This window comes from Haemorhous mexicanus, chromosome 14 (assembly GCF_027477595.1).
Source record: "Haemorhous mexicanus isolate bHaeMex1 chromosome 14, bHaeMex1.pri, whole genome shotgun sequence".
Lineage (NCBI taxonomy): Eukaryota > Metazoa > Chordata > Aves > Passeriformes > Fringillidae > Haemorhous > Haemorhous mexicanus.
In genome coordinates this window covers 11,980,443-12,001,128 of record NC_082354.1, presented here as the reverse complement: position 1 = coordinate 12,001,128, position 20,686 = coordinate 11,980,443, and the positions used below count along the sequence as shown (strand labels likewise).

The 20,686-nt window shown below is 43.3% G+C and overlaps 2 protein-coding genes across 7 annotated transcripts; one reads left to right on the top strand and one right to left on the bottom strand.

The window, feature by feature from the left end:
- The first annotated feature begins 479 nt into the window (after window positions 1-479).
- Window positions 480-6,087, top strand: PGRMC1 (progesterone receptor membrane component 1). The gene is made up of 3 exons (XM_059859624.1): window positions 480-881; window positions 2,709-2,864; window positions 4,122-6,087. Exons 1-3 carry the CDS (start codon window positions 560-562, stop codon window positions 4,220-4,222), a joined length of 579 nt encoding a protein of 192 aa, XP_059715607.1. The 5' UTR covers window positions 480-559; the 3' UTR covers window positions 4,223-6,087.
- Window positions 6,088-8,119: 2,032 nt separating this feature from the next.
- Window positions 8,120-19,215, bottom strand: LOC132333981 (A-kinase anchor protein 17B-like). Of its 6 annotated transcripts, none has more exons than XR_009488311.1 (7): window positions 19,135-19,213; window positions 17,702-17,792; window positions 14,902-15,026; window positions 12,891-13,122; window positions 11,631-12,071; window positions 10,562-10,726; window positions 8,120-10,062 (listed from the first exon to the last, which is right to left on the bottom strand). XR_009488311.1 is itself a non-coding variant. In XM_059859623.1 (7 exons), the coding sequence occupies exons 4-6, from the start codon at window positions 12,978-12,980 to the stop codon at window positions 10,672-10,674; spliced, it is 1,155 nt and encodes a 384-aa protein (XP_059715606.1). In that variant the 5' UTR covers window positions 12,981-13,122; window positions 14,902-15,026; window positions 17,702-17,792; window positions 19,135-19,213; the 3' UTR covers window positions 8,120-10,062; window positions 10,562-10,671. The 6 variants fall into 6 exon arrangements, 5 of the variants coding, with proteins under 5 accessions (XP_059715606.1, XP_059715602.1, XP_059715603.1 ...); XM_059859623.1 differs by having other exon boundaries at window positions 11,062-12,071; XM_059859619.1 differs by having other exon boundaries at window positions 10,562-12,071.
- Window positions 19,216-20,686: the final 1,471 nt, after the last annotated feature.

Sequence of the window (20,686 nt, the reverse complement as noted above, 5' to 3'; positions counted from 1 at the left end):
TTGAATCTCTCCAGTGAGAGACACTCCACGAACTCTCAGGACAATCGGTTCCATTGTGTAGTCACTACACAGTAAAGAAGTTCTTCCTCGTGTTCAGGTGGAACTTCCAGTACATCAGTTTCTGCCCGCTGCCTCTTGCCTCAGTGTTAGCCAGCACGGAGCTGAGCCTGGCTCCATCCTCCATCCAGCAGGGTGGTTCGCACAGCGCATGGCGGCAGCCCCGACACGGCTCTAACGCCACCCCGAGGTTATTTTTTCCGGCATTTCTGTGGAACCGAGTGCCGCCGCAGCGGCCTGGCCTGACTCGACCTGGGGAGCAGCGGCCGGGGAGCCGCGGCCACGGCCGGTCCCGCACCACCACCTAGCGCCGAGCCGCTGAGCTGATCCCGCCCGGCCCAGCCTGGGGGCGGCCCCGCGCCCGCGCTTCAGCCCCGCCGCGCCCACCGCCCGCCCCTCCCTCCCTTCCCGCGCCGCCCCTCGGTCCGCCCCGCCGGGCCGGGTGTGCTCCGTGCCGCGCTGCGCGCTCCGAGCCCGCGGAGCCGCCGCACCGTGCAGCGCCATGGCCCGCGAGGAGGTGGCGGTGGCCGGCGAGGAGGCGGCGGCGGGCGAGGGCGGCGGGCTGCTGCTGGAGATCGTGGGCTCCCCGCTCAACCTGAGCCTGCTGGGCCTCTGCCTCTTCCTGCTCTACCAGATCCTGCGGGGCGAGCGGCCCGCGGCGCCCGCGGGCGAGGCGGACCCGCCGCCGCTGCCCAAGATGAAGCGCCGCGACTTCACGCTGGAGCAGCTGCGGCCCTTTGACGGCGTGAGCGACCCGCGCATCCTCATGGCCGTCAACGGCAAAGTCTTCGACGTGACCCGCGCCAGGAAGTTCTACGGGCCCGGTGAGGGCGGGGGCTGCGAGGCGGGCCCGGCCCGGGCACTCCGCGCGCTGTGCCCGGGGCCACCGGGCGGGTCAGGGCCGGTGCTGGCCGGGAGCGCCTTCCCTCGGCGGGGATCAGCGCTCCTGCCTGACCCCGTCCCGGCCCCGGTCCCGATGCGGAGCTTTGGGAAGGGCTCGGCGTGCTTGCCGCCGGGAAGGCTGCGCGCCCCTGCGGCGCTGGGAGAGCGGCGGGCAGGGTGGCTGCTGCCGCTCGGGCTCCAGAGTCGGGTCCCGGCGTTGTAGAAACTCCGGCTTTCCCAGTTTACATTGTTTCATTATTCTCTGTGTTTTCCCATGGCAGGCTACGCGTACCATAAGAGGTTGTGCGGCTTTGTCGGCCTGGGTTGCCTTCGCCTGATGGCAGGCAGCAGAAACGAAGTATTCTCTCAGTGTTGACATTCCATTCCCAACTTTTAGTGTGTATCACTCTATTGCATAATATTTATACGAAATACTTGGCAATTTAGATTAAACCAGCTTTCTACCAGGAGCATAGTTCAAACGTGCAAAGATTGAATAACCTATGCTAGTAGAGCAGAGAGTGATGAGGTGGGTGGGACTATGTGCACCCGGATGAAAGAGTTTTATCACCTCCACGAGGCTTTGGGGTTTTATTTTTATCAGAGGCTGCCTGTTAAAACTGCTCACTGAGGCTTGCTGATTTGTACCAGGATCTGCCTGGCACAACCACTCTTGAGCTGCCCAGACAGCCTGGTAGGTGCAGTAGTAAGCTGCCTGTGCTACTTAAGAGACAAGGAGAAAAATGCAGGAGATACCATGTTTTTGGAAGTGTTTTCAGTTACTACTTTTGGCCCAAACATAGATGAGACTGTCACTGAATGATGCCAGGCTGTAACTTTGCATTCTGCAGCAGTCAGGATGATATGTACAGTGAGTTCGATGTGCAGTTTTGCACATTTGCTCAACCTAAAATCCAGTTGACATAAGGGCCAAGCTTTAGATGCTGCCTTCCTTGATGACAGTAAAAGCTGTCTGTTGCATCTGATTTGGTAATTGCTGAACGGCCCACCACACTGTCTGGCTAGTTTGATTTTCATTTTAATGGAAAAGCAAGATTCTTTTGATTAATTTAGGAAAAAGCACACTCTGGAAGTTGGCATGTGCTCTACAATAACCAGAGTTCACATCTAACTTCTTTAAGCTCCTTTTAGAAGAACTTTGAATGTCTAGTTGAACATGCAGTATCTCAATTTTTGGCTTGTCATGCAAGCAAGTCAATCATTAATGAAGTTTAGCAAGAGTTTATCTTGATATCTCTTATCTGCTGTGAGTTTAATGTTTTGATCATTTGAGTTCATCTTGCATTTTAATAGATGTTTCCTCCAACTTGATAATTTCTAGTAGCTCCACTATATTTTCTGTCAAGCCATCCTTTAATCTCAAATCAGAAGTATCCATTAGAAAACTTTAATTTCACCCCAGACATAGAAATCCTTCCTCTGTTCCTTATTCTAGGGATGTGTGTCCCAGTCTGTATGCTTATCCTTACCCTGTTTATATGTGCCATGCACCATTGTGTGGTTCATTGTCCTGATGTTTCAGCAAACCTCAGTATCCTTCTCCATTATTTTCTTTCTTTTCCTCTTCCTCTGTTTTCTCTTATTACCAATTAGAATAAAACTTTAAAGCATTTCAGAAGCTTGAGGCACCTAGTGCATGGCTCAGGGTAGAAACTCATCATCTGTTTTAGTTTGGGGACTCTGATCCATGAAGATAACATAGCTTCCATTGCCTCTGCAATAATGCTGCTTATGTTTTTATTTTAAAGAGGGCCCTTATGGGATTTTTGCTGGAAGAGATGCATCCCGAGGTCTTGCCACCTTCTGCCTGGATAAGGAGGCACTGAGGGATACCTATGATGACCTCTCTGATCTCAACGCTACACAGCAAGAGACCTTGAGGGACTGGGAGTCACAATTCACTTGTAAGCAATTTTAAACCTATTTACAAAGTAGTAGTTAACTGGTAATAGGGGAAGCCATAGTTAAAAGACTGTAACCAGCTGGAAGCATCATATACATATATATACATACACACACACACACACACACACACACACACACACACACACACACACACACACATATATTTATATATATATATATATATGATGGAAATTGCATACACCAGTAACTAGTATAGTGGAAATAAAATGTGTTCTCTTTTTAAATCTAGTGTGGAAAGATTTACTATAACCAGCTATAATGGAGTTTTTTCCACATGATGTCATTAGAAATCTCCATCCTGACCTGATGTGCTCCTACTATTTTGGCCCTCTTCCTGTTTTAATTAAGACTGTTAATCACACCACACTGAATAGCTGTTATATTATGCTAACAAGCTTGTCGAAGAAACCAGAACTATGCTATCAAATGCAGAAACCAGAACTGTGCTATCAAATGTATGACTTGAGCTAGTGTTAAAATCTACCTTTACAAGTGTTGAGCATCAGGACTGGCAGTGAAGTCCATTCTTTTTATTACTGTGTTCCTATTAAATATGGCAAACAGTTGCTTTAAATTCTTATAACAACATTGCGAGTCTGAAATACCTGAAATCAGGGGGTTCTTTTGCTTTGTTGAATTTGACAGATAGGCAACATAATATAGCTCTCAGTCCTTACATGTCTTGGCATTTTTACATGCCAAAAGAAGATATAAAATAAATCAGAGGCTTAATCACATAATCGGATAACAGACCCATCTCTATCTTTGGGAGAAATTATCTCCCTTCTGTCCTATTGAATATTTGTAATACACATTACAAAAAATAAAACCCCTTCCAAGCTGTGTATATGTGTGTACATATGTATGTGCATGTTTAATAATGTAAATATTCTAACAGTGCCTTCGGTTTTAACATGGGCAAGAGAAGTAATCTAATCCAGGATTCTGTTTCCTTGGCTGTGTGAGTCCCTCAGTTTGTGTTTATTCATCTTTTGGTTTAGGCAATAAAATGAGAGTTGCATTCACTTCACATGATTCTTATGACAGCAGTAATAGTAGTTCAGGTAGTAGTTGATTTTAGCTTTTCTCCTTTCCCCCAGTGTTTGGAACAAGTTGCTCAGAGCTGTTTTATTGAAATATAGTCATCCTGTTCATTCAGAAAACAGTTGGAGGAGTTTATAAACGTGTCTCTTCAGGACAGAAAATTACTTGGATTTTTTTTTTTTTTCCCCCAGTTAAGTATCATCATGTTGGTAAGCTGCTGAAGGAGGGGGAGGAGCCAACTGTGTACTCTGATGAAGATGAGAAAGATGCCCAGGATGCAAAGAAAGAGTAGATACTGCAGTGTGGAACAATCTATTTTTGAACCATAATGGATCATTTGTAACATTCCACTTCTGTTTCACAAGGTGCAGCAGCATCCAGGCTTACAAAAGGTCCAGAGGTACAGTGAATGGTTTCTTTTCAAAGATTTCCTTTTCAAATTCAGTGGGAAGCTTCTGAAGGTCTATGATCTGTCTTCCTTTAAACCCACATAATAAGTATGCATGACAAATGTCTGTGCAAAAGTAAACTGCAATTTTGGCAATAAAGGACTGTTTTCCTGCTATCACCATTTAGTGCAAAGTAGGTCGAAATCAAGTTTTTCATTACCAACCTATCACTGTGGAGACAAGCACGTGACTCACTTCACATACATAACACAAACACCACTAAATCTTCTTTTGTGTTAGCTTCTGCAGGATCTGGCAGATCTTACCTGGGTTGTAATTCCTTTAGAAAAGGAACTATATTCTGTTTGTCCACAAAGCATCACACTCATTTGTTGTGCAGTGTAATTCATAATTATGTAAGATAATTTGGCTTTTGAGTCATTGCATTAGCAACTTACAGATGAAACACTAACTGCTTTTAAAAAAGATTAATAATTTTTATGAGGTTAAATCACGTTTAAGGATTTAATAAAGACTGATGAATGCTTGATGTGTTCAACATGCATAATTCTGCATAGACTCATATTCTCTGTTCACTTTTAAAGCACATCTATAGTGTTACAAAAGTTTAGATAATGAGTGGAACTAGATATCCCTAAAGGTACACCATGGAGTGTGACTTGACTATTGCTCATTTGATTTTCTTCTTAGTAAACAGTGCTCCTATGAATGTTAATGGAATTATATTAAACATGGAAGATCAGCTGCTCTTGATTCCTAGGCCTGAAAAACAAGAAGTTGCTGGTATGGCATGATTAGCAAGTGCTCTTGTACATGCACCTTTACCTAGCAGAAAAACATTACTGGTCAACGTAACTTACATAAGTTTACTGGACAAAGTAAAACAGTGTAAGCTGTTTCTGCATTGAGGACTTTGTTGGTTTGGAATGTTGCCATTAAAAGAAATGACACAATCTCATGCATAACCAGCAGTGCTATACCTGTGGACCTGACCTTTGAGTTGCTTTTTACTTATTTGCTCTCTTGGCTTACCTCTATGCTTAATTACTAAGTTTTTTTCCCAAGTGACCTCCCTCCTACCAGAGTGGTCTGGGTAAATGGATGTGACCAAGGAAAAATGTAAATGTACATAATCCAAAATATTTCTGTAAAACTTTCTTATAAATTCCAAGATAACTAATGATTTGCTGATCATTTGTGAACTTGTTTCTTGTCCAGGTGATTCTGCTAGGGCAGAATTTCCAGGGTGCCTGTCTGGTGTAGTTCCCTCTGTTTCATTTCTCTGACTTGACTGTCTAGTTGTTTCAATTTGGCAACATGACCAAAATGATGAACTGAGTCCTGAGTGGGAAGGTGCAAACTAGGCAGAAGTGTTCAGAAGTAGAGTGTGTTGCCCAACAGCAGCTTTCATAAACAAGTTGACACAAAATATTAAAGTGCCTGAGACCATCTGTGGTGAGAACAACTAACTCTCCCTCAGTCCCAACACTGTCCTGGGATTTTCTTTTGGTTGCACTGGGCCTTCCAATGAAGAGCAAGGTCGTTTGAGCCAGAGTTGTGTAAAGTGGTACTGTAAGAACTACCTGACAGAGGTCTAGAGACACACGTAGACCTTGTCATCACCTTGGTGTTGCTGTTTTATTTTTAGAGACATTTATACTCTTTGCAAACTACTACTAATAGTTTACCTCAATTTGGAAATGTGCTTTTATTTGTTTAAGGCAAAAAATAAAATACTCTTGCATAATGGTGGAGTTTGGTTTTTTTTACTGCAACCAAATGCTATATTTTATTATTATATTTAATACTCCCCTAATGTTTCAAGTTTTATATTGTCTTTCTCTGATCTGTCACATTATCTAATGCATAGATTGAGTAAAATATGTTCTAATGGAATGCTTGAAAATGAGTTTGCTAGTAAAATTTTGACAGAATATTAAATAGCGAACATGCTCTATTGCAGAAAAAAACCCCAAGTAATTGTTAATACTGAGCAAAAGCTGGAGCTTTGGAAGGCTGTAACCTACCCTTAAGTGGTCCCAACCACCTGACTCTAAAGTTACTCTGTAACATCTTCCGAGGAACTGAAAATTATTTTAAAAAATAATCTGTACATCAGAACGTTATGCATCACAAAGAAAAACAGCAACAAAAATGATGCAGGAAACATGCAGTAACACAAGACAAAGCTCACTGTTAATACTGCTTGGGGAGGAGGTATGACACTTTGGTAGATTGTTACTTTTTCAGGGAAAGCAGAGAATTTCTTGTGAAAGGAGAAAAAGCATGTCACAAAAGCTGCTCATAAAGCAGCAGGTATGGGTTTTACTTCCTTCCAAAGTGCTGAAGAAAATGGATGGGTTTTAGCTTCTTTTTTAGTCTGTCCATTACAACTTGAACCCTTCCTTCTACAGTGACTGGCAGCAATGACTTTGCAAAAAGAACCATGCCAGGCAGCTTATCAGGCTGTACATTAACCAGGTAGGACAGGATGACCAATTCAAGGCAGACAATATCATTAATCTCCCTCATCTGACATGTCCAACACCTGTCACAAAGATCTCTGCCAGGACAAATCAAAACAATTGAGTCATATCTTATTTTCAACCATACTGTTAATTGCTTTGTGAAATTCAGATATTTTTTCACCTGGGCTTCACCTGCCTGTAATCAATCACCTTTATTAGCTCTTACTTCCTGCTGTTTCAGTTAAACAAAAAAAAGTTCAGTATTGGGTGCTTCTGTTGAAAATTGCATAAGGGGTTTTATGAAAGGTGAGGCATTTCTATGCATGCCTGGAATCCCTGGATTAAGAAGGCTTTATATCATAATAGCTGTCTTGTATTTCAAGCAGATGGACTGATTTAATAATGGGCCTTGTGTACTTCTGCTTTCACACCAGCCTGTAGGATTTTGACTTCAGCATTCAGCACAAGGTACAACCCACAGGTCACATATTTTCAGTAACAAAGCATTGTTCAGCCCACTTCTCTTCATACCAGCTCTATGAGGAGGCATTTTCACTAGTTCTGTACAGAAAATAGGATTTGATGGCAAGATCTGCAGTCTCAGGCCCAACTTCATACATGTCAGAGTGAACAGTGCTTCCAAAAAAAGCACCCAGCCTCTTGAAACAGCAGCTGGGCACAATAGCACAAATCAGGTTCAAACTGAAAGGTGTGAAATTATACCAAAAATGTTTTACATTTCCATTGCTGAACTATATAAATGCTGCTTTTAATGCATCTTTTCATCTAATAAATGCTTTAATTGCCAAAACATTCTGTAACTTTCATTTGTGGGATGAGACAGTTGAATCTATAACAACTAAAATCCAAATCTACAAAGGCATGCATTTTAAAAGTTTTACAGCAAGCTGTTACAGTATCTTCAAAGATTAGCCTTCAGGATAATAAAATCATATTAAGCAGGTCAGTGTATGAAAAGTTGGGGCTCATATTGAATGTGCTGACAGGAAAAAGAAATTCTTCCCTGTGAGTGTGGTGAGGCTGTGGCAGAGGTTGCCAGAAGAAACTGGATGCCCCATCCCTGGAAGTGTTCAAGACCAGGCTGGACACTGCTTGGAGCAGGTGGAAGGTGCCCATGCCCTTGCCATGGGGGTTGGAACAAGATGGTCTTTAAGGTCCTGATCCAAACCATTCTATGATTTTGTGAAAAGTAAAATTATTCTTAAAACACCTGAAATCAGGTTCTAAATAATGTCAAATAGGAAACACAGAAGTTCTCTTGGGGTATGAAGATTACAATGATGTCTCACATTTTAAAGTACATGCATATTTTATTAACTAACAATGCTTTACATGGAATGAGGACTTGGAGACAAAGCAAATCCTTTATCAATTTCAGTCAATACAGGTGAATGCCTGAAGCAGTTACAGAAATGGAGTATTTATTTGTTATTGGTTATTGTGACAGCATGTTGACAAAACACTGGAAATTTACACTGAAGGAAATCTTTAGTTCCTTCTCCCCCAGATTAACAAAAAGAAATACTTCCTCACCTGTCACCAAAAGGCCTGTCTCATGGGAAATGGGTACTCATGGACTCAAAACTGTGTATAGATTGACAGAGGGGGGAGTTTTGTTACCTTTAATCTGCAAATATTGCATAGAAATAAAACACCCTTGGTATGTCACATCAGTGCAACTGAAAACATTTTACACTGTCACCAAATACAATAGTCCCTCTTCATTATAACTGTATAAAATACTAAAGGGGAGACTTAAGAGGGACATAAAAGTTCTCCAAAATAGTCAGAAATATTTCTGTCAAGAAAATAACATTTTTTTTAGATAAAAGTAATAGATAACAGTACTTTGAGTAGCAACTGTTTGTCATTCATGACCCTGAAAAGGCACTCAACATCTTAACATATGAACAGAAAGACTGATAAAACCTGGCTTAGAAGCCTGTAGGAATCACCAGTATTGAACATAGGGGGAAAACCTATCTACCAAAAACAATTACAATTATTCTTTTTTATTACTATTTATTAGAGCAGAAGTTACAAACATGGGTAAGATCTTACGTAATGAAGGCAACATTTTCACATTGTCTACTGACATGTAATAAATAAAGCATAATAAAATGAAAGCTGTAATAATCAGTGTATTGAATTTCAAACTCTGTACCTTGCTAAGGGACTTTGTCCAAAAGCAATTGTGGCTGTCTTCTAGATATAGCCAGATGAATAAATATGGATATAATTCAAGCTCCTAGACTGCATTTTCCCATTTTTATCTACATGCAGCACAACTCTGACAACATTTCACAATTCCTCTGGAAAGCATTTGTAGGCAAACTCATACTAAAAAGCTGCCTCACGATATGTGCCTTCAAAATCTTGTGAACTGTCCACCTGCCTTAACATGGAGACTGTCAGCAGGCTGACATGCACTGCCCTTTCATTATCTAACACCCAGATCTCTGCTTAGACAACCATTCAGATTCCTGGAAGCACTACACTGAGCAAAAGTTCAGTGAAATCCTCCCAAAAGTCAGCAAGTTTTCAGAAACACCTCTAGAATTGTGAGTAGAAAACAAGGATTCTTCTAGGATGGGTTTTCCAGAAGATGGGACTTTTTTTACATTTGGAAATCTATTACTTCTCAAAACTGAGTATAAATGTCCTCCACACTTTCCAGTCCCACCAATATAATAATCTGATAGAAGAGGCACTTCATATGCTTGCTCTAGGATTGACAATTAGGTTTTTTCCCAATGACTCATTATTAGTAAATACTGTCATCTACATGATTCTCTGCATTCAATCAAAGTGTAGTGCTCCAAGATCTCAGTCCGTGTCCTTTCAAGTTCTTTAGCCACTAGTCCATGAAAGTTTGTTCTGGCTCTGGGGAAAGTTTTGGTCCAAAAGTTATCCAAAAGGCAAACACAAATTCTGCTTCTGTGGCTCATTTCACCAGTAAGATATTCTAACCAAAGGAATTATGTAAGAAAAAAAAAATCAAAAACCAACCCAGTAGTTCATATACCTTTTAATGACCAAAGGGCTTTCTTCTCCTACTTGTTTATAAAAACTTCAGAGCTATAATACAGTAGCTGTTCAGCATCCTCTTCTAGGCTCTCCTCCACAGAAAGTATCTGAGAAGGGGTTTGTCTGAATTATCTCAAGAGGAAATAGAGGGCATCCTCTGACATCTGCATCCATCTCTCTTCTCAACATTAATTTCCTCTCATCTCCTGTAGATAAGAAAAAGTTACTTGAAATGAGTCTATCAGGCTGTAAGGGTATCCACCAACCAACTGGAAGCACAGTAAATTGTAAAAAAGACTGTAAGAACAGCCAATAGCAATCCAGTATGAAAATCAGATGTATTTTAGCTGTGTAAAAATTTGCTCACCTGAGACAGTACTTCCTACATAGCTGTGCCACACATTGAATTGTCTATCAATGTTTTAGTTGTCTGAAGCATGTTGTTACCAGAATAACCACTATCTGCTAATGCCCAGGACAGATACTGTGCTAAGTTAGACAAATATTACTCTTGAGCTGCAGCTGTGTGTTTCAGAGCTAAACTGAACAAACCCTCAATTGCAGGGAAGTTGCACTGGTTTTTTTATGCCATGCTTATACCTTTTAAAACCAAAACCCATTCATCACTGTAAGAACTGTGGCAACCTCACCTGCCACAGACCTGTCAAATGCAGTCCCCTTAGCTGTGATGTCCCCCTCTCTCACCTCTCCTCTGGAGGGTCTCCTGAAGGGGCGAGCCATCATGGGGGGTAACATCTGGTGCTGCCATAGAGGTGCGATGTGTCTTGAATTTCACTTTTTTGTGCAACATTTTCTTACATTTTCTCTGTATCTTTCTGAGCGACTCCAGCTGCATGCAACTGTCCGTCTCTGAAAAGCCACATTCATCAGATAAAAGATTAGAAGAAAGCTTTTTTCGCTTTTTCTTCATTTTATGAGCATTTTTCTCCTTTTCCCTGGATTGTCTCTCACTTTTCTTTCCTTCATATCTTAATTTACTACTAGACCTCTTGCATGACTTTTTAAGTTTACGTTCACACTGCCTTGCCAAGCCCTCATGAACAGAATTAGAACAGGAGTTACATTGGCTCATTTCCTTCTCTTGACCTTCCAGAGCTACATTTTTATGGCAAACCAGTAATTCTCTTTCCCCAGCTCTTGCAGACAAGCACCCTTTATTACAACTGCTGTAAATTTCTTCATACCTTCTTTCTGCTCTCTTCACTGAGCCGCCACATGCCTCTCTAAAGTACTCAGAATCACTGATCTCTTCCAACAAATCCTTTAATCTGCAAGCAGATCTACATGTTCCATATGGTACAGTGCCTTCATCTCTACCATCTTCTTCTTTGAACTCCTCATCATGAGTAACAGTAGTGCACTCCAAAGAATGATTCAGTCCAGCATGTGGTACAGTATCAACAGTGAGTGAGTCATTCCTCTGCACCTGCAGCTTTTTTGCAAGCTTGCCCCCATGGACCTTGCTTTCTAACACTTTGTCTGTTGACTCAAGTTCCCCAAGAGTGATCACCAGCCTACAATTACTATCACTACCACAATTTCTCTTGTGGAGGCTTTGTAGAGGACTCAATTCCCTGAAGTGTTGACCATGTTTGTTACTCAAGCTGCTGTCAAACCCACTACCATCATCAGACACCACTCGCTTCCACCAGGACTTGTTCACAGTGGTTTTTGGCTCTAAGCAAACACGTGCATAGTGTGGTGTCTGATAGTAGTTTAATAAATAATGGATGAATTCATCAGTCTCATAAACTTTTTGCTTTCTGCAATCATCTTCCTCAGACACTGTCTGGGTGTGAACTACGTCCAGTGCTGGGTGGTGCCTTCCACGGAGAGGTTCGATGACCCTGCCGTCCTGGGTGACCGTGATCAGCAGAGGCGCGCAGCCTCTGGGGGAGGAGATGCACACATCTCTGTCAGGCAGTCCATCAGAGCTCAGGGCTGCAGAGGGATCATTTAAAATTGTCCTGACTATGTGACAAGCAGGTGCATGGAAGTTACTCACATGTCCTTCCTCACAGCATAAAGCACTACCTTTTTGGGTTAGCAGGCACTTAAACTCCTTACGTTTCAGCTCTTTGTGCGTACGATAAAGGGAGTTAATCAGCTCCTGCTGTATGTCTTTAAATGCTGTTTCAGAAAATGAATTGTCCTTCTTTACACCCAGTGAAGGATCCACTTTTTGACTTGCCAACTGCGAAACCAAGAAAATAGAAATTCATTTAACACATCACGTTCGTAATTAAGAAGGCCAATGTCAGATGTAATGGGGCCCTAAAATTGACGCAGAATGGCAAGGGTAGCCTCTGACTTCAACTCACAGTAAATTACAGTCCCTTAGAAATCTTTTACATTACACACTTGTTAAAAGCTGCAAGCAAATTTTTCTTTGCAAACAGTGGAGACAAAGCCATATTAGAAATTAAAACCCCCGTTTTCATTTGAAACCTTTTTTGCCCAAAGCACTAAATTAAACTTGCAAACATTAATCTGTGTGCAAAACACTCAAATTTTTATCACTTCTCTGTTGACTTTCTCAAGACATTATCTGAATCAAATAAGCCTGGTAATGAGTGCTGGCCAAGAAAAAAGGAGAGGCTATTAGAAATCCAAAGGGTATAATCTGTGCCAATTTAGTTCAGTCACTTGTAGACCTGAGACCAAAACAAGCAGAGAGCATCACTTATGTCCCCACTCCAAAATTCCTTGCTTGCAACACTGGATCGAGTCTAATAGAGCTAAAACAGCCATTCCAGCCCTATTTTTCACTCAGTAAAGACAAGGTCTTGAAAAAGCACCAAAGGCAAAGTTTCTGGGTGAAAATGCACTATGTTTGCTCTAAGGGCAAGACTGAGAGCAAACTGTCACAAGATATGGACTTCAGGCCTTCTCTGTGTTCAGTCAGCCCCAAAGCAGTCTTCTGAATAGCATCAAGATATCAAATGTCTAGTGAATTATTCAAGCTCTAATAGATATCCTTAGAAGTTTAAAATACATTTTAAAATAGTCTTACTTTCACACGATTTAACAGCACTGTAAGCAGTCTGACAGACTCCACTCTTCTCTGAGCTAGCAGGGATTTCCTTTCTTCCCATTCAGGCATATTCTCTGGCCAGTGCTGTTCTTCAGCCGGTACCTTCTGCTGCTCTGGGGGATGTTCCTCATCTCCATCTATCTGCCTCTCTTCTCTCGCGCTTAGCTTTCCTTTTTCTCTCTTGAACTTCTTTTCATCACCACGTCATTTTCTAGGTAATTATCAATATGGGACAATTTAGATGACACTTGTTTTACATTGTGCATCCTGGGAAATTGGATGTAAGTCTTTGAAGCGCTAATAATAAGCAAACAGTCATCAAGAATCACATGTGGCTAACAGGGAATGGCCTTTGCTTAAATAACATCTTTTAAAAAACCATAAATTACACACACCCCACTGATCCCCACAGCTAGAAAGTTGTCTCTTCAAACAGTCTGTACTCTTGGGTTTTCTTTATAAGCACTGCCAAGACAACAGCATCACATGATTGTTTGTCCCCAAGGACACAACTAGAGACTAATCATTTGGATCTAATTCTTAAATTAACAAATCTCCCCTACAGATTAGCATGAGGGTCCCATTTAAGAGGTATTACCAGAGTAATTCAGGGGTTATCACTGAGCAAGGCTTACCCAGAGCCAAGGCCTTTTCTGCTCCTCACCAACCCCACCAGTGAGGAGGCTGAGGGTGAGCAAGGAAATGGGAGGAGACACAGCCAGGACAGCTGATCCCAACTGACCCAAAGAATATCCCAGACCATATGGCCTCATGCTCAGCAATAAAGCTAGAGGAGGAGGAGAAGGGGGGGCATTTGGAGTGATGGTGTTTGTCTCCCAAGTTACTGTTATGTGGGGTGGAGCCCTGCTGTCCTGGGGATGCAGAACACCTGCACGCCCTGGGCAAGTGGGGAATGAATTCCTTGGTTTGCTTTCCTTGTGTACATTGCCTTTACTTTACCTATGAAATTGTCTCAACCTCAACCCTCAGTTTTCTCACTTTTACCTTTGTGATTCTCCTCCCATCCCACTGGGGAGAGGGGGAGGGATTGAGCAGCTGTTGTAGGACTTAATTACCAGCTGGGGTTAAACCTCAACAGGCTATCACCACTTTTTGGAAACTTTGCCCTGTAGGAAGTAGCTCTACCAAATAATCAATGTGACACATCACAAAAACCTCCAGAACATTCAAGGAACAGTGTTCACACAAATGAGTGTTTAAAAACAGTTTTTTTAAGAAGTATTTGAATAAGGAAGAATTAGTAATGCAAGCATAGCAGTGCTTTTAGAGACTTAGCATTGGATGCACTATGCTCTGCATTCTAGGTATCTGTTTTTTTCAAGAAGGTGCATAACATGATTGGTTACTAATGACAGTTTAGGACTCCATCCAAGCTCATTATCTAAAGGATTAAAACTTCAATATACTACTATTACTCATATGCAAAATTAAGAACACTGCAATAAAGATATCAACATTAAAAACGGGTAAAGACAGAAAAGTATTCATTTCATAGCTTTGGACTTTCCAGGCAACTGGGAGGTACTGAGAAATGTACATCACATTAATTTTATTTCAGGGCATAAGGACATTGATTGAAGATGCTGCAGCATAGAGCAATACAAAAAGGCCACATGCAGAACCTTAAGGAATCAATCCTCAGAACAATTTCAGAGCAACAGCTCTCTGATTTCACTGTAGGCCCACAGAATCATAGAATAATCCAATCTCAAAGGGACCTTGGCATATCTCCAGTCCAATCTTTCTCATAATCCAGACCCCTGCATCTGATGCCTTACATGCAGAATTATCATTATGGTTTCTTTCCAATATATAAATTAACAACTACATAGTATTGTTTCAATTTCTCCAACTCCTATTTCTTCAAAGCCTGGATTTTTACACAGCCACTATTCCTGTATTTCACTTGGCATGAGGAAGTGTAACAACTCTCAAGAAAATGGGACATTCTCTAAAAATATACTCTCACCTTTCAACCCCCTCTCTTTTTCCCCCTTTTTCGAGTGTGCTCCTGTTCTTGCAGCTTTAGTCTTTCCAGGCTTCTCTGTCTTATGGCTCCTTCACTAAAAATGTCTGGTTTGTTTTAAAAGCCACCTGTCACAGAAGAAGCAGAATCAGATGCAGCAGCCCAGTTTGCTGTGTATCTATACAAACACAGACAAGCTGCAAAGCAAAGGAGAGACTCCAGGTGACATCAAAATACTACTACACTCATGAGAATGCCTCTCTCTACCCTGACATAGCAGAACTTCTGAAGTTCATTCTGGGTTGTCAATCCAGCTCAAACACCCCTCTCTCAAATGTCTCCTCCTGCTGTGAGATCAGGGCTCACAATCTGCCATTATACCTTTGAGCAAACCCATTCCTGGTAGGCTTTTCTGGGGACTCAAAGTTCGGCATGTTCAGCACAGCATTCCTAGTTGCAGGAGTCATGCAGTTCTGCCAAAATTAGAGTTCAACATATTTTGGATCAAATGTTTGTTTGCTTGCTTAAAAATCGATGGATTCTGTTGATGTGTGCTGCATTTCATCAGCTTCAAATGGCCTGATGTGAGCACATTAAAAGAAAACAGTCAAGTAAGTTGCATCAAGGTCTATCTCTACAAAAAAATAAGTAATGGGAAACATTATTTCCAGCATAAAGGGATATTTCAGGGTCACAGTTTAGAAATTACCAGCTGGGAGAAAAAAGTTAAACAGGGTACTCCCTAATAAGTGCTTATGGAGGTAAATCAATAGGCTGCTGAAATTAAGCTTACAGGTTGCATTTTCTTTTATAATGCCACAGCAGGCATAACACTTCAGAGGATTCATCTCTCAACATAAACAAAAAGGTACAGAGAAGAGAATAGGTACCCTTCTCTGGCCAATAATCACCAGGCAGCTGCTACACCTACTTTATATTTAACAATAAGAAACTAAGTATCTTTCAGAGTCTCATCAGTTCCTTAAATCATCTCCCAGTTTCAGCGCCAACTACACTGAAAATACTGACAACCTTTAGCTTACCAGAGAAATTTTCCAGGAAATCTAAACAGTAGAATGCTGGGTTTTAATTAAAGGAGTTAAGTTCAGATACCTGAACTCCATATATCAGTATACCTACATCTAGTACAAACAGAATAGTCACACTGGGGTTTTTTGCCCCTCACGTGGTTAATTGTACAAAAAGCTTGCAGAGAGGCTTCCCCTGGTTATCAAGGACTTTTCAGGCCTAAATTCAAGGAAAAATAAACAGAAGTTGGCAAACCACCATCTGTGCCAGTTTCTTCCACAAAGGCTCAGCACCTAGTTACAAGTAAAGCTAAGTGTATTTTAATGCTGTACATATGCTATATTTTTCTTTATTTTTTAGATACCATTTTAACATAAATACAGACTAAATCAAATGGAGAGAAAAAGATACATATACAAAGAGAACTGCAAGAGTGCCACATAAAAGCTTCCACTGAAGAAACACAACAAAAAAGTTTGTAAGATGGTTTTCACAGGTTATAAACTATAGTGTTATTACTTGAAAAATGCCTGTTTGCTTTCAGCATGGGAATGTACAAGGGAAGACAAGCACAGAAACTGTTTGATAAAAGAGGGTGACTACACTTTTTTGAGAATGATGAAGAAAAAAACCCATATTTGTACTGGAGAAAAAGCTAGTGCAATTAACATTCACATAAAACAACCAGGAATCTCTGGAAGCAGCAGCTACAGCACAGACTGCAGCACTGAATCACTCCTCTTAGGCAACTACAGCCAAATGAACTCAGAATTAACTGTAAGTTTGTCAGGCAAGGCTGAATCTCTCATGATTGATCTCTGCACACAGCTGTGTATGTACACAGACACACCTTCAGTGTCTCACGTAAGCAAAGCAGATACACAGTGAGTAATCTCTAGAGTCCTTTCTGCCCACTGTGCATTAAGATAAAAAGTTAGTGCCAACCAAACTTCTGCCACCCAACTAAGATTTGTGGTGCAGCAGGTTAAAACCTCCAGGACTCTGTTGTTACAACCTGCAGAGATATGAATGTCAAACCTACAGACCACCTGGTGTACAAAAAATCTTGTTCTGTTTTGCAAGTACATCTTCTATTAAACCAACTGATATATTATCCTACCCTTGCAAATCTTCTTTCACTTATATCCTTACACCATCACAGCTGCAGCCATCTCCTACTAGTGCAATAAATCACCTAAAAGCCCTAAACTCTCTTCATAGAGCTGAGTAAGCTACAGTGGTTTGCTAGTGCACACCACTACCCTTGCTCTTCCCCACGTGTGCTCATAGCCAAGAGCTCTTCAAGCTTCAGAAATTTATTTCTCTCTACATAACTGTGAGCAATGCATAGAATTATTTACTGAATTGCTGTTGAGCAGTATGGCCTTTTGGAATCAATCCTGACATATCAATAAGCCACTATCTTAACTGCTGCAACTGACAAATCACAAGGAACTTGACTTTCAACCCCTTTATCAAATTATTATTTCCTTTTGGCCATGGTAAAAACTTTTGGAACACATCTGCCCTTGCACTAGGATTTACTACAATAACTGAAGGCTGAACTGTCCTTATCTTACAACACCCTAAACTGTGTCACCTAAGTTCATACTTTAAAACAAACTTACACTTCTGGGAGAAATTAACAACCTGGCAATATCTAACCTGAAACACTCACATAGTCCATTTGAGCAACACGCAAGTAGTGGGAATAATTGTTCCAAAGGCACCCTTCACATTTGCTCACTGTACTGCTAGCTCAAACAGCTCTTACCATCCCCATTTTCCCAGCTGGTCACTCATGCCAGGCCCTGGGCCATCACAACAGAGACCATACCATCAACCAGGTCAGGATAAAGGGTTATCTTGAAGAGAAAAAAAAAAAAATCATATTTTCCTAGGTTACTTTTCATGCTCTCATAGACAGTGTAGCACCTGAGCAGTCTCACCAGCAGAGGTGAAAGCAAGCTCAAGGCAGAGGAAATATTTTAATTCTGCAGAGGTGAGTATGTAGGAGCACTATAAGCTAATGCAATGTGGCAACTTGATCCCCAGCAGCAGAGTTCATCATGCAGGGGAAAAAAGCTGGAGTTGCTTAGCCTGGAGAAAAAGAGGCTCAGGGCCTTAGCCTCATGGCTCTCTACAACCACCTGAAAGGACGCTGGATCCAGGTGGGGGTAGGTCACCTTTCTCAAGTAATGTGAGAGCTGGCCTCACATTACATCAGAGGAGGTTTAGATTGGATATTGGGAAAAACTTCTCCACTGAAATGGTGATCGGGCACTGGAAGAGGCTGTGAACACCACCCCTGGAAGCCTTCAAATGGTTAGTGGCTATGGCACTTGGAGGTATGGTTTAGCAATAAACACGGTAAATGTTACAGGTTGGATCTCCATGATCTTAGAGGGCTTTTCCAGCCCTAGTGATTCTATGACAAGCACTTATCAGAAAGTCACTTGGGGAAGTTTAAAGAAGAGCTTTAAACTGATTTTTAACAAATGAGTTTATCCAGCCCGCTATATTCAAAATTAACTGAAAAGGAGAGATGATCAGAAGTGCCGCTGCTCTCACGAACATTGCAATAAAGGAGCGTTTTGAAGCGAACACTCCCAGCACCGCTGTGCTCCAAGCTGAGGTGAGGATAAAACAAACCCCCAGCCCAATGGATGGAGCCACTGAAGGCCGCGATCCCCCGAGCTCCGGCAGCGCTGGCCGAGGGCACCCGGCGGGCAAGGCCCAGTCCTCGGCGCCTTCAGCGGGAGCCGCGGAACCGCGACCCGGGTACCCCGCTGCCCCGCCCCGGCTGCGAGCCCCGGGCAGAGGCGGACCCAGTTCGGACTGCCCGAGCGCCGCAGCAGCCGGGCCGAGCCGAGCCGGGCCGGGCCGGGCCGGGCCGGGCCGGGCCGGGCCGCCCCCGCGCCGCGAATCCCCGGGCCCAGGCCCGCCGCGCCCCCCGCACGGGCCGGGCTCCTCCGGCCCAGCCCGCCGCCGCCCCCCCAGCGCCGGAGCAGAGGGAGGGTCGACCCGCCCGTCCCGGCAGGCCTGCCGGCTCCGGGCAGCCCCAGCGGAGCCGCCGGGAACCGCCCCAGCACCCGCGACAACTTTCCCTAGCGGAGCGAGCACCGCGGCCCGGCTCGCCCCACCCGGGCCCGGAGCGCCCTCCGCCGGCAGCACCTCTCGCCCGCTCCCCGAGCCGGCCGCCCTTACCCTCCGGCCGCCGCGGCACCGCCAACCCTGCGGCCGCCACCCGGGGCGGAGCGCGGCTCGCCCACGGGCCCGCCCCCGGGGCGCGGCTCCTCCGCTCCGCTGCGCTCCGCCCGCTCCGCAGCGCGGCCCGTGCCCGCCCGCCGTGCGCTCTGTGGGGTTTCACGGGGGCTCTTGAGGAGCGGTTCACGAAGGGAGTGCCTGGAGGTGCCAGGGGCTGCACTTGCTGCCCAGACCTTCGCCCCTGACCTGCACGGCCTCGGCTGCAGCCGCCTGCTGCCGGCATCTTCGGCCTGTGGGCATCGTGTGCGCGCATTGTTTTAAAAATAAGCCAAAGAGAAAAAGTTACTCCTCGGAGCTGCCTCGCTCAGGCAGAGCAAAGGCTTGGTTGTGGTGCAATACTGTTTTCCTTTGTCCTGTAGCAAAGGTAATTCATCCACCACTGTTCACGAGGGGTAGATGTGTGAGGGTTTATGCCAGCTTTTCCCTGATTTAGCACTGGCTTGTTGGTGTTTTCCCGGTGGGAAAGCGCTGTCTCTGCACGGTACGGCTGTCGGCTCCCGAGGGTGCAGCGCTCGCCCATGTGCTGCTGATGGTACCGTCCCCACTTCCTTGGTTGTTCGGAATTTAGCATCCCCCGAGGGGATTCAAGGTAGGCCAGCCATTTTTTCAAATACTCCCTCAGATTTCAGTTTGGTTTTTGTCTCTTGCGGTATTCTAAACGCAATTGTACAACCTTTTATATATATATACATATAAGTATATATATACACACCTTTTATGTCCTTCCTCCACCTTGTTCAAAACAGACCCTTTACCTCTTCTCCTGGATCAATACAGTTGTGACTAGGATGGGTGGTGGTTGTGGGATACACACAGGGCTAGGGGCTGCAGGCAGAGGGGGTGTACTAACCATTTCCACTCGGCAATGGTCCAATTGTTATGTGTGCAATCACAACCTGAGACCAAGGGGTACACATATATTTACTGTGGGAGTGTATTTCTGTTACAATTTTGTGCGCCTAAAAGCATGTCTGTGTTTTCTCACTGTACCAATGGATAACACAAAGATACTATGTTTACCTACTAGTTGTTGTTCTGGTCTGGATGCCTTCTCCACAGCTGTTGCTTCTTGTGCTTCAGCTTCTATGCTGACATTTGTTTGAGGGTTTTTTAATCTTAAAAGATAAAATTGTGCTTTGGTGGTACAAATTTCCAATATACTCTAAGTTATGTGATTTTTTTCCCCTTCTGCATAATTTTTCCAAACCCAAACAGGCAAACTGGCATTTGAGATCACTTTGCAGCAGCAGAGGCATTGTATTCCCCTACTGCTTTTCCAAACCTGCAAGTTGAGAAACTTTTATGTTTTAGCTCTTGAATAAAAGGTTTGATGTAGCCATACAGAGCTATTTCTTTCAGGATCTCAGAGTGTGCCCACTGGATGCAGGAAACCAGTTCCTTGCCTGTAATTAAGCAAGTTATATGTCAATAGAATCTATTTTATATTCTGTATTTCAGGGAGCAAGCCACTGTAAACTGTGGTCTTTTGCCA

Coding starts and splice junctions, on each gene's coding strand:
- PGRMC1 (XM_059859624.1), top strand. CDS start 560: ATGGCCCGCGAGGAGGTGGCGGTGGCCGGCGAGGAGGCGGCGGCGGGC. Junction 882..2,708: donor CAGGAAGTTCTACGGGCCCG/GTGAGGGCGGGG, acceptor TTTATTTTAAAG/AGGGCCCTTATGGGATTTTT. Junction 2,865..4,121: donor CTGGGAGTCACAATTCACTT/GTAAGCAATTTT, acceptor TTTTTCCCCCAG/TTAAGTATCATCATGTTGGT.
- LOC132333981 (XM_059859622.1), bottom strand. CDS start 12,980: ATGCCTGAATGGGAAGAAAGGAAATCCCTGCTAGCTCAGAGAAGAGTG. Junction 12,072..12,890: donor TGCTGTTAAATCGTGTGAAA/GTAAGACTATTT, acceptor TTGGTTTCGCAG/TTGGCAAGTCAAAAAGTGGA. Junction 10,063..10,561: donor GGAGACCCTCCAGAGGAGAG/GTGAGAGAGGGG, acceptor TCTTATCTACAG/GAGATGAGAGGAAATTAATG.